General features: G+C 38.5%; 2 protein-coding genes across 2 annotated transcripts in view; one reads left to right on the forward strand and one right to left on the reverse strand.

Annotated features, from left to right (window-relative positions):
• Nucleotides 1-13,706, forward strand: lrpap1 (low density lipoprotein receptor-related protein associated protein 1). Its single transcript, XM_032563314.1, has 8 exons — nt 1-281; nt 1,265-1,409; nt 3,692-3,822; nt 3,921-4,041; nt 5,418-5,573; nt 9,250-9,332; nt 9,672-9,848; nt 11,702-13,706. Exons 1-8 carry the CDS (start codon nt 120-122, stop codon nt 11,768-11,770), a joined length of 1,044 nt encoding a protein of 347 aa, XP_032419205.1. The 5' UTR covers nt 1-119; the 3' UTR covers nt 11,771-13,706.
• Nucleotides 12,885-13,726, reverse strand: part of dok7b (docking protein 7b) — a 23,941-nt gene continuing 23,099 nt past the window's right edge. The window contains exon 12 of the mRNA XM_032563313.1: nt 12,885-13,437. Within this exon, the coding sequence (XP_032419204.1) occupies nt 13,301-13,437 (137 nt within the window). The 3' untranslated portion in view covers nt 12,885-13,300. The remainder of the gene's footprint in view (nt 13,438-13,726) is intronic.

Below are 13,726 nucleotides of genomic sequence, written 5' to 3' on the forward strand. Positions count from 1 at the left end.
AATCCCAGCCCTATTTGAACACATGACTGTGTGCTGGAGTGAGCTACAATAACACTCTGTTGTGCTTCCAGGTTTAGCCTCGTTTGTTGTTCTTTTTTGGCGCGTAGCTGCTCTTAAAAATGAGGCTGCAGTGTTTGGTGGCGGCGCTTTGGCTCGGCGTGGGTGTCATGGCAGGGAAATACTCTCGGGAGGTGAATGAGCCCACGCAGAGTGACGGCGGTGGGCAGACAGCGGAGTTCAGGATAGCTAAACTCAACCAGGTGTGGGAGAAAGCTAAACGGGTACGTACCGCAAGACAGAATAATATGTCGCTATCTGCAGTCATGATAAAGCAACAAATTTCTGCGCTCTGGTGGAAATTAATAAACATTGAAAGGGCTTTAACCTGACGTGTTATTTTTGCCCGTGGATCTCATAGCTGAGAGTATAGCGGTCTCAAGAATCACAAACTCTTTAATAATAATGAATAGTGAAAAGACTTCAACGCTAATTTTAGCGTTGTGACAAAGGGGGGGGGTCAGAATGACATTCCCAGCCAAATTAGCACAGTCTTTAATTTTAGGCTTTTTAATCGTCATAAACGGCTTAGTTTGACACTGACATGGTGTTAAATGTTTAAGGAGCATCCACAGAGGAGTTGTACTGTTCAGTGGTGTTATTAAAGTTGACTGTCATCTGTCTTACATCGTTCACAGACAGACTGTTGTTGACTTTGCATCAGACTTATCACCTGCACTTCCTCTCTATATGCTGATCTGTCAATCTTACGGATGAGATCCGCCGTAGTGTGTCGTCATCAGCGACCCTGATGATGCGGTTTAAGCATCACCAGGTTTAAGCAGTGTATGGTCATGATCAGCAGGAGACCGAGTACACAACCATGAGGCGCTCCAGTTCTCATTGTGCTGGAGACGCAGTCTGGGCTGACGTCTTCCGGTGGGAAAGTATGGCATCCTGTTGGGGAGGGGAGATTGCACAGCTTTCCAAGCCTGTTGTTCATATTCTCAAAGCTGCAGTGAAACGGATCCAGAAGTGGGATGATGGCGTAGTTTGTTGACTAATTGGTTCTAAAGGCAATGTGTATTTAGCAGGAAGGACAATACAACCAAACTGTATCTGTCATACACTTCGTCTGTTTTTTTTATTGCTACTTTCACAGTTTCTTTCTGGACTGATGGAACATTAAAAATAGTAACCAAGCAAACACACTTCTCCTCTTCCTATCAGAGTAATCCTTCATTTTCTGCTCCTTTTGTGTTGACAGATGCAGCTGACACCAGTGCGACAGGCCGAGCTGCACAGTGACCTAAAGATTCAGGAAAAAGATGAGCTGCAGTGGAAAAAAATGAAGGTGGAAGGCTTGGATGAGAACGGGGAGAAAGAAGCCCAGCTCAGGCGCAACTTTAACGGTGAGAACAGCCTAAAGTGAGAAAATAAGTCTGTTCTTTTTTTATTTTGGTTTTAAGAAATTTAAATGTGTATTTATAGTTCAACACCATTGACAGTATTTAACACCAATAATAAATATGGACAGTTCAAGCTGACATAATCCTGTGCAGGGGAGTTGAGCGTAGGGCAGATTTAAATTTACTAAGAAATGCTTAATCAAGTTAGGATGGAAACAGGAGGTGATATACAAGCACATGAAAGGATGTTCTCCTGCTAAACTGCAGGTGATGAAGCAGCCGCCCACATAAGTATCTGATGCTTTCTGCCACAAGCAGCAGGTGGACGCCCTCTTCCCTGTAGCACCTCTGGCAGCAGCTCAGAAACAAGACGCCGTACCCTCTCCAGTGATCCCATTTAAGTCGATTTTCACACGCAACAAATCACTGAAACACTCTTGCTATAAATGTTGGTCTTCGGAGACCAAAAAACATACAAAATTTAGAGATTAATTTTTCATTTTTGTAAGGAATTTGGCCTGTGTTGAGAGGGAAATCTGATTAAGGTTAATCAGTGACTCCTTGGGCTGGGTTTGAATTTCAGTCGGTCGACAAGCATTGTTGGTCAAAACCCTGTTTAGAATCACTGCTATTTGTTCCTAAGCTAATTTTGCATCCCATCCACCTTGGCTTCATTGAACCCATGTGTTACATAAACCAAAAAAAAAAACGGGATATGCTGTGAAATGTTAAGACGGGGTAAAAGGTAGCTGTTCACTAATAGAAAGAAAAACAGAGCTTCGCAGTGTAAAGCAAAAATATCCTCATCACAATATTGTTTTATAATAATGTACATAATTGTTTGCCATGCAACATTTTTTGGCTATTTTCAAAAAATATATTGTTGATGGGGATTTCTGTATTTCTGCTGAGATTTGATTAAACTCTCAGTCTCAGCATCTCTGTGTTTTAGGACTTGATTAGTGCAGTACATTGTGCCTTCATATAAAGTTGATTTTGTCTCTTTTTTGTGGACGATCTCTCTCTTCCTTTCCTCTGTGAACCTCTCTCTGGCCTCCCTTTCTCATCCACACTTTTTTTCCAACTACTTTCAATTGTAAGAGTCTTTTGCTTATACATGAAATGCAAATATTACAGGTTTTGTCAGCTTGTGCAATACATTCTTATTTTTATTGTGTAAGCACTTTAATTTCTCCACATTTTATACAACTATTATAGATCAAAATGTCTAAAGATTGTTATCTAAGCTCCTCATTACTCTCAGTGATAGAGTAGCATTTCTGCACCAGCTCCAGCCACCAACTCTCTGTTCTTGCTGGCCAACATTTTTTTTTTTAACAAAGAGCTCCTGTAAACATTCATCTAAGCCATGACTTCTTTAGCTCTTTTTTAAATTTAAAAATATTTATTTGTCTCATTATGCAACACCTCTCGTAAAACTCACTGCAAGAATAAAATCTTGCTTTACTGTTTGAACTCGTCGATTGAGTCAAAAACAGCATCTCAAAGAAGTACAGAAGTCCATCAGCGCCATAAAATATTATACTACTGCTTCTATTCTGTTTATTGAAAAGATAAAACAACCCTGTGTCCCAGCTTGATGCATTATGGGTTAATATGTCACATATTGTTGCGAATATGTTGCTGAATAAGCTGCTGAAACCCATTTTACTGGAATAGAAAAGTGAGCACAGACTTTCTGAGGGACTAAAGTTCAACTTTATACACTGCAGGAGTATAAAATTGGTGGCAACACTATTTGTTACATTCAGAGCAGAAGAAAACATAATGTTCCATGATCAGATTTTTTATGGATTATTAGTTTGCAAGTAAGGTTTTGATTGTGAATATTCAAGTAAATGGGTTTTCTTTCTCTCCATCATGTTGAATTTTAAGCTGTTTTTTTAATGTTCCATGAAACGCAAGCATTTTTTTTTTTAAACGCCCACCTCAAGGCGTTGTCAATATAATGACAAAAGTTTATTATGCTTCATCTGCCTTCATTACTACTGATTCTTCTTTGCTGTTATTTTAAAAATGTTCGCTGTCTTTGTTTGGACTAAATGACTTTATCTCAAAAGGTTCATTAATCCATCCATCCATTTTCTAACACTCTTGTCCCTAGTGGGGTCGGGAGGGGTCAAAAGGTTAATTAATGGACATGCAAATCAGATTCATTTTATGCTGCTACCAACAACAAACTCTGCTGCCGCCATTTTTACAAAGCAAATGGCGTGGCTGTGGACCACAGATTGTAATTATACCATCCTGGTTTTGTTATGCAGTGATCCTGGCCAAGTATGGCATGGATGGGAAACGGGACATGAGGCCGATGGAGACCAACTCCCTGAAAGACCACGAGGCCAAAGACGGAGATATGTTCGATGATCCCAAACTGGACAAACTCTGGAACAAGGTTTGTGCTCAGATGCAAAGGAGAGAGGAAAGGCGACACGGAAAACTGTTCTTGGTAACTTTTGAAGCACACTCCTCTCTGTTCTCTTTTACCAACAGGCCAAGAGCTCTGGGAAGTTCTCTAACGAAGAGCTGCAGAGCTTAAAGAGGGAATTCCAGCATCACAAAGACAAGATCCATGAGTACAACATCCTGATGGATACAGTCAGCAGGACCGAGGGTGAGCTAAATGTTTCTACTGAAACAAACTGCAGTCCATTCTGCACTTATTGACCCTTCATCTGTGCTCACCATTTTTTGGGCCGGTTTGAGATTGTCATAACAAGACAACCTTGATTAAAAATACTACAGTATTACAATATTTACACACAAATTTAAAATTGAGAAAATATATTGATGAAATGATAGTAGTATTATAAAATGTATTTATTTTGATTTGCAGACTTCAGCAAAAACTAGTTTTTATGTATGCTTTGCATAGAAGGTGGTGCCTTTTTGATATTATCTGGATAATAAGTTGGGCTGTTTGTTTTCTTTTCAGCCGTAATAGGCTACATGGCAGACATGTTTCTAATAGCTTATCACTTGTAATTGTAAAATGTCAAACTAACAACACTTTCCAAACCAGCTCTTTGTGTGTCTTTTTTTGCAATCAGTGTTATTTCCAATTAACAGATTTATTTATTGTGTAAGTAAATGATTAGTGCAGTAGCCTTTTTCCAGCCAGCTGATCAGAACCACGTTAACCCATCGAACCTGTTTCTTAGTGAGTGGTAGTTGCTGTAAACTCAAATTTATTTGGACCCTGGTTTTGCTGCGTAGCACTGATTTTATCGACCTTTAGAGTTCTAAGCTTCTCGTTGAGTTCTTCGGTCCGGTGGCAGGTATCAGGCAGGGCAGGTTCCCGTCCACCGCTCTTTACTCTGTCACTGCTCATCATGTCAAACTGAGAGATTTAAGCAGAGCTGGCAATCCCCCACAGTGTTTCATCTAGACGTGGAGAGTGGATGGGCGCATCTCTTTTGGGCTGGACTGACACTTTGCTGCCGTTTCCTTTTTTTTTTTTTTTTTTAAATCTCCACAGCATCTATGTCGCTGCAAGACAAGCCGGAGGGTTTTTTTCTGCTTGTCTGATGCATTTAAATATTGAGCCAATCATATGTTGCCTGCAGGGCCTGAGGCTCTATCTCACCACTTTGTCTGCTCACCGTCTGTCTGTTCCTTGATTTTCATTTTTGTTTGCCCTTTTTTTCTCTTTTTGATCCAAATGTCAGCTGGTATTATTATTATGGCCTTTGTTTGCGTTTTTCCTCCTTGAAGATGAGACAGACGGGAATCTCATAACCTGATGGCGTTAGTCAGTTAAGTCCAGACTTATAGGTGATTCACGGCTCTTACAGAAGAATTGATTTTAATATCACAAGATCAGACCAATTGTCTTTCAAGGCTATGTCAGAGCTTCTGCAAAACTCTCATCAAACGCTTGTTTGCTTTAATTTCTATCCCTTTGTCATTTCTTCATCTTTTGACTCGTCTCTTCTTGGCCTCACTCCCAAACACCTTCTCTCCCCCACTTGTCTCCTGCCCTCTCTTTAGAAATTCACAAGAATGTGATCTCCCCCATGGAGGGCGACACCAAAGAGCACCTGCTGCAGCAGAAGCACACGGAGCTGAAGGAGAAAATGAGAGACCTGAACCACGGCTTCCAGCGCCTCCGCAAAATCAGCCACGAGGGTTTCTCTCAAGACAGCGGTGAGGAGGAGGAAAAACACATCTCGCTTCTCATTTACCCCGACTCTTTATTCACAAAGACTTGTAATCATAGTAACGCTCTCCTGTAAAGGTAACACACTACAGGTGTCACACAAATGTTTCTTTTGGCTTTTAGTTGAAATTCAATTTGGTTTTCAATAGGAAACGATTGAGGTTTTTTAAAACTGCTTTCAGAGCTAAGTTCTAGCGTTGACGTAAATCAGTTTGTCCTTGTTCCAGTTAGCGTTTTCATTTCTTTTTTTTCCTTAAGATTTGCAGCTTTTTCATCCATCCTCTTCTCACAGAATCCATTGTAGTTTTTTTCTTTGCAAGCTTCAGTTGCCTGACGGATAGTTTGGGTCTTTGCTGTTGTAGTTCTGGTCTCGTGTTCCCTTCGACATTGGTCAGTATTTTCTTTCTTCTCCTCTTGTTTTGTTAAAGCGAAGAAGTGTGCACAGAAAACTCAATCCAAGCCTTTGATCCAAGGTGACTAAGTAGCCTTGGAAATCACTTCTGCATAAATCCATAATAAAATGAAAAAGTTTCTTTTATGATCTTTATTGATGTTTGCCAAAGAAATGAATGTGCAGCCTTTGAACAGAGTCATGTGCACAAATTTATGGATTCAGTTTTGATGAGGACTGTTAATTTGCCCCATACTACAACCTGCAAAAATCATTGGTGTGACTTTAATAAGAAGTCAGTCGACTTTCAGGAAATGTTGGTCAGTGTTTTAGGACTTAGTTTTATGTCAGCTCCCTCCAGTGCACAGGGAGTTTCACTTGGTTCAGCCAATATAATCTGGTTTATTTTCAGTGAGAATCCTCTTTTGAAGTGTGGATTTATATCTTTTACAGAAAAACAGAGTGTGTAAGTATAAACATTGCCATGAACATGTGACCTTGTTGTCACTCAGGGTTTGAGTTTTTGCATCTTGTGTGATTTTTGTTTGTCTTTACGAGATGAACTGAGGTAATCCTTTCTCCCTCCGATCCCTTACGGGGAAAAAGTGAGAATCGCCATGACAACCAGGAACATGGAGAAAGTCTCTTCCTATTTTAATGTTATTACAACTAAATAAGGATCCAAATCCCTAATGAGCCTAAGTCAGTGATTATGCGAGGCTTTAAAAATGTGACTAAATAGGAGTTCAGGTCTTCATGGATTATTGCTGAAGTAGATTTAAAATTCCTAAACCAGTGATCAACAAAAGAGTCATGTTAGACCTTCAAGACTGGTTTCACCAAAAACATTTTGTGTATGTCAGCAGTTAAATTTCTGCAGTAGACTAGTGATAAGAGGATTGTTTCCTTTGGAAATAAGGCTGTTCTGTCTTTCATTATTTTGTATTTATAAAACTAGATTCCACATTACTAATTTACCTAAACCAGGTGTGAAAAAGAGTGATTCTGTTGGTTTTTCAAAACAAAAGCTCTACTACGTTTTAAAATCAAGGTCTTACTTTTCTATGGTGTAATTCTTAGATACTCCTGGATTTCTAATGAGTTTTGAAGACCAACTAGGATGCAGGTTGGTCTTATCTTAGTTATAAAACTTTTATTATGGTACTGAGCGATAAGCACTAAGCTTCCTGTATAATCATATTTTCTTTTTCTCTGTTCTAGCTTCTAAAAGAGATAAAAATCTAATAAGATTTTAAGATTGGTTATATATACAAAACAAGGACATTGTCACAATGATGCCCTCTTTAGTTCCTCCATCTGGTCTCAAGTTTATTGCTTTAAACCATCAAAATGCTGTTTATTTATTTTTTGTTGTTTTATTAACATATATAAAAGCTTGAAAGTTTTCCTTTTCAATCGTTTGGGGTTTCAGCCCAAAGATGGGGAAAATATGTAAAAAAGCGTCAAAGGAACAGACTGAGCACAAAGCAGTCAAGAATGTAGCCCAAGGTTCCCGTTCTCCGACATCAATACGGAACACAATGTGCCTTTTTAAAAGGTTACAAATAGCAAAGTGTCTCTACAGTAATGAGGTAAAGATTTATATGGCACTTTGTTAGGAGAAGCATATCAGGAAAAATGTTGTTTGAAAGCAGAAGCTAGAGGCCATAATGAACCTAACGATATAAAAACACTGGCATGTAGCAGCATGTGAGAAAAGTTGTGATTAAAGAATTACCGTAAAACTGTTGCAACATTTAAGCAGTTTTGGGCTGCGCATTTGGTACCTGGGCCTTCAGAGTGACTTCAGTTTAATCCACTTTATGATGTTACAAGTATACAAGCCACCACCACCATGGTAAACAAAATTAACAATGACTGGTATTACAAAGGTTCGTTCAGGCCAGGCGTCAACATCAGTATTGAGTTGTTGGATTTGAAGCGTCCTGCTCGAAATGCCTCATTCAGATCTGGTATTTAAATGCGTCCTGAGTGACCACATGGATCCTACTCTGTATCCAAATAAACACAGACGAGACTCTTATTTCCTTCTGAAATTTTTTTTTAATATATTCTCCATTTTACTGCAACAGCATGTTTATGAGGAGTGCGTGGAGAGACGGAGGAAGGTGGAGAGCAAGTGAGAGGGCACTACATAATTTACGCAGCGCTGTTTAATAATTAGTTTATAATTAATTATGAGCGTTTTTTCCTTAGCACCACAGTGGAGACATTTCCAATACACTTTTAATTCAACAACTAAATTTATTTACTATTTTCTGTTACTGTTGTAGTAAATATGTCCGGCAGGTAGCTTGGCAGCAGTTTGAATCTCGCATAAATTGAAGAAATGATCTCCATTTATAAACCGAGGCATTCATCACTAACCTTTATTGGCCTTTCTATTAAACTGAAAACAGAGTGCACTGAAGTACATTCTGATATATTTATTTGCTAAAACTGGCACAAGTTCTGAGTTGTAATTCATTAAATTTGACCTACCAGTCATTGATCAGAACTGATAAAGGGAAAACTCATCAGCTTCTGATGTTGATTGATCAGTTTCATCTCTAGTAAAATAATAAAATCTGTTTATGTTTTAGGGCTGAGAAGAATAAATGGCTGCTTGCAATATATTCTCAATAGTTGAAGTTGTATAGAACATTAGAAATACATTTAGGATAATAAAGAACTTTACACTTTGTACAGCCACCAGCAGTAACTTGAGCTTCATTGTCCTGGAGTATCTGGAGGTGATATTGAGGGAAATGTTAATCCCTTCATCAGCAGGAAGCCTGATATATTACTTGAAGGATTTTTACAACCTAAATTATAATTTCTGATCAATAAGAGTTGAGTTTACCTGATCGATTCATCTCCATATACTACTACAGAGACAGAATGAACTAGTAAAATGGCAACATCTTTTCCCATTCATTTTTATTTCCCCATTAACAAGATGTTAATTTTGATCATTTGAGATGATGGTTTTATCCCAGCATTGTAAATTAACAGTAAATGTTGATATTTGCAATGGAGAATGGATAGAAATTTTACTTCTTTTTATTTTTTTCAGGTAATGTCTAAATTTGTGAATTGGAAAGCATTTGGAAACATTGTTCATTCATTGTTTATGTGAAGAACAAGTGAGAAGTGGGCTATGTTGTTTGTCATATTAAAACGGCATTTGTCTCTGTTTCAGAGCCATTGTAGCTCCAAACCGTCTCCTTAGTTTGTCTCTTCCCCTTTCTGTGTGTGTCGTTGCTCTGCAGTGTTTCGGGAGCCGCGTGTGATTGAACTGTGGGAGGCTGCGAAGAGGGCAAACCTCAGCAAAGATGAGCTGGAGTCTCTCAAGGTGAGGCTCACAGCACTTACTGAGGTTGCTTTGTGAGGATTTTGTCAGTCTGCCTCTTAGAAACTTTTTTCTTTTCCCCGTTCATTTTAACTCGAGAGGTTCAACTTTTAACTCAAGTGCTGCTTTAGTAGAAGCAGGATTAAATGCATTACTTTGCCCTTCACTTTGTATCGAAGCCAAGATCAGATGGATCACAGGGCTACATTCAGCTTGAGTTTGCAGTGACATTTCTGCTTTTTCTGCTGCTTCAAGTGTTTATCGGATCCACTGTTCATGTCATTGAAGGCGAACTCGCTCTGCTCTGCTCAGTTCATATCCATCTTCTCTCCGCTCTTTCAGGAGGAGCTGCATCACTTTGAGACCAAGGTGGAGAAGCACCACCACTACCAGGAGCAGCTGGAGCTGTCTCACCAGAAGCTGCGACATGTTGAGTCTCTGGGAGACACAGAGCACATCAAGAGGAACCAGGAGAAGTACAACACACTCTCTGAGAAGACCAGAGAGATGGGTTACAAGGTAAGACAGGAACTTCTATAAAATAAAGAGATGCTCTTGAACCTCTGCAGTCAGATCCGTTTAAACAAAGCAGTTTTCTGTTTTGTTGTATCTGATGTTTACTTTATAAACCTTATGTTTCAAACAAACTTATTATGATAAATTATTCACTCAAGATTCCTGAATTTAATACCTTCAATTCGGCTTGCAAAAGTAAAAAAAAAAAAAAAAGACAGACCCAGTTTTGTAAGGTCTAGATGACAAAGCAGAAAAATGGTCCCTAAAATTTTTTCTCTATCAATAACAAAACTGATGGCTTTATAAAACCTTTTGTTCCCTCCAAATTAATTTTTTTATTTGTTGTTTTATCTTCTTAGGAGTAAAAACACAAATAAACAAAATTACGTGGGCTTCTGTAAAACCAAACTACTAAACAGAAATAACACAAAAGATTAATTTAAAATCTTTCATCTCAAACAAGAGATTTGAAATAAACCTAAAGAAAATGTGAAAAATAGATAAGTAATGTCTGAAAGCTCAGTGTGTTAAATTTAAAAAGTTTCCGAATGTAACCTGCTGTAACCCATATAGCAGCATCAAAGTAGCATCCATGTGAACACCAGGGGGCTGTTTCCCACCAGAGTGTCCATCCGGTTGCCTGTCAGCAGTCAGAATAGAAGAGCTTGTCTTTTTTAATACTGTGGGTATTGTTTTGTTAGAATCCTGACATTTTCATTCCCAGACTCTATAGAAATGGATGTGATTAACCAAACTTTACCTTCTGGTCTGTTGATTTTTGTCACCAAACTGCATTATTTAGACTAATTTTGCAACTAAATAAGTCACCTCCTGTTGGACATTATAAACTACACAGATTTAAGACTACTCACTATTGTCTTTATCGTTAGCTCCAGAAAAAGAGACGAATGTAGCATTGTCTTGTAATAAACGTCGCTACATGAATGAACTCATTGTATTCCAGGGTGCGTTCTCCATTACAAGCGTACATCATTCTGCTTAATGAGCTACTAATTAGATCCAACAGCAATGCTGGTGGAAAACATGCAGAGACCCAAGAAAGCTGTAATTGAAAGTCTGGGCTCTCAGTTAAAGCATTGGTATTGTGGTGTTTAAACTGGTTTTCTTTGCTCCAAGTTCTGAACATTCTACATCTTATTTTGATCATTTGTCATGTCCTGAAAATAATTGTTCGGAAAAACAAATTTTCTCTCTGGATTTTGATAGACATATTGTCAGTTTATAGAGAAAAACATTTTTTATTTTAATCACATTCTTCTAAATTCTAAAAAAAAATGAAAAGTTATCTCAATCTTTCTTGGAGCTGGACAGTCTGATTTGGACATAGTCACAAGTAACTACAGTACAGACCAAAAGTTTGGACACACCTTTTAATTCAATGAGTTTCCTTTATTTTCATGACTATTGACATTGTAGATTCACACTGAAGGCATCAAAACTATGAATAACACATGTGGAAATATGCACTAAACAAAAAAGTGTAAAACAACTGAAAATACCCCTTATATTCTAGTTTCTTCAAAGTAGCAACCTTTTGCTGTGATTACTGCTTTGCACACACTCTGCATTTTATTGATGAGCTTCAAGAGGTAGTCACCTGAAATGGTTTTCACTTCATAGGTGTGCCCTGTCAGGTTAATAAGTGGGATTTCTTGCCTTATAAATAGTCATGAAAATAAAGAAAACCCATTGAATTAGAAAGGTGTGTCCAAACTTTTGGTCTGTACTGTACGTGGTAATAACACAATAAAAAGAGAAGTTAGATTTTTATCTACTTGTAAACTTGAGTGCTGCAGACGTGAAGCATGTTGCAAAATGTGTGCCTCTGATTTCAGATGAAGAAACACATGCAGGACTTGTCCAATAAGATCTCTCGTCAGGGTCTGCAGCACAATGAGCTGTGAGGTTCAGCTCCTGATCGCCACCACTGGAGGATCATGAAACTGCACCCAGCTTGAACTGTGGGACTCAATCCTGTCAGCTACTGAAAAATATGATATGGAAGGTTTTCTTTTTTACTGTGTGACTGGCTGAATGATTTATACAAAGTTTGCAGATCGGACGGACAAACTTTAACTTTTTTAGTAAACTGATCAAATGAAATGAGTTAATGAAATAATTTAATTACTTAAATGTTCTGTTGTAATTGTATGATAAATCAAGCAAATGTGGAAAACCAGTTTTAGTACCTAAAGCTGAAAATGTGGCATTACTCCTTTACTTCTGCCAGATCTGGTTGGTGAAATAAGGGCAACAATGTTGTGTTTTTCTGCATTTGTCTGTAATTAATTGTGAAAATTAAATATTTAGACTGGTATTTGTGCTGCTGCCACTGTTGGCAGTTGTACGTCAGTTTATTGAAATGATACAAAAGTGTTAAAATGATCATTCAAAAATGTAGAGAACAAGCAGTTAATCTTTAATTTTCACAAAAACATGCCAACATACACAACTGAGGTTTTAAAAATATATAATCTCTAGTAAAGGTTTTTTTTTTCTTGGTAAACAAAGAAGCAGCTAATATTTACAAGACCTACAGAAGTAACATTATTATATGTTCATGATAAATCATCTTGTATTTTCTTCCACAGAGACATTAGGTAGAAAACTGTAGCTGGAAAAAGAATTTGCTAAATATTGAATCGCTTCTTATGTTAGAAAGCAGAGCAGCTGAAACCCAAATGGTGCTTTTCCACTTTAGCAGCGGCTCCCCTCCGAGAGCCACTGCAGCAGAATCATTGATTGCTGTGATGAATAATGTCAGCGACCAGCTGATTACTCAGCCGTGTCCTGCTCAGGCCACATGGGCTCCGATTAATGTCATTTGCACCGGGGATCCAACTTTAAGCCGCTTATTTCAATCGAGCGCTTTGCCACTTTGATGGGGAATGATAGCTCGGCGAGTTGGGACTCTTTACAGTCGATTGTTGGTTTCAGTGCAACGAGGAGGGCTTGATCTCATTGTGAGATCACATCCTGCTGCAAACTCAAACGGCGGCTGTTTATAAATGTCATTTCAGCTCAACACATCATGGCACCCTGTTTTTTTTTTTTTGTCTAAATCAATCATGACTTTGGTGTCGTTCCTTCCTAATTAAGTAAGTTTTTACTAGTGCGCCAACATTGTGTAAAAAAAACAAAAACAAAACTTTACGTTTAGTGTCATGCAGTGAAATTTGTGTCAAACACTAATTTAAAAACAAGTTGCACTTTACAAGATGACAACAGCAGAAAGACCTCCCACACATTTTCTTACTTTTAGTGGAATGAATTGCTTGTGGAAATGACTGCGCTGGTGAACCTGTGGGTGTGTGTAAGTGCAGCAGCGATCGGTACGGCCGACTGGGAGCAGGCCTTCCAGCTTACTGAGATATTCAGAGGGGGCTGCGGTAGAAAACCACTCTGAAGTGCTTCTGGAGTTGGGCGTCGCAGAGTCAGTTCGGTGGCCCTCGCCACCTGCTCTCCAGCTGAGTCAGCCTGTCCTCTCTGCCCTGAACATGCTCCGCCCCCAGTCTCTGAGCTGTTTCCATGGCAGCGATGTCGAGGTGGGCGTACCTGATGGCATCATCTTCTGGGGGGGAATATTTGGGTGTCATTTCACAACATCCTTTAACTTATTGACAGACAAATTTAGAGAAACATGCATTTGTTTCTTCACACTTGATTCATGATTCATTAAGCTGGACTTCTGTTCTGGTACTTAGGAAATAAATGTTTCCATTTCTGTGTTGATTTTTGAAATGACTTCTGAATTATTGCATCTAGTTTCACCTGTTGTAAAAAAAAATAGTTTCACTTTAAATACTTTTCTCTTTTGCTATTAAAACAGTATTGAATTTCTTCTTGTGTTCCTTGCTAAT

The sequence above is a fragment of the Xiphophorus hellerii genome, chromosome 5 (genome assembly GCF_003331165.1).
Source record: "Xiphophorus hellerii strain 12219 chromosome 5, Xiphophorus_hellerii-4.1, whole genome shotgun sequence".
NCBI lineage: Eukaryota > Metazoa > Chordata > Actinopteri > Cyprinodontiformes > Poeciliidae > Xiphophorus > Xiphophorus hellerii.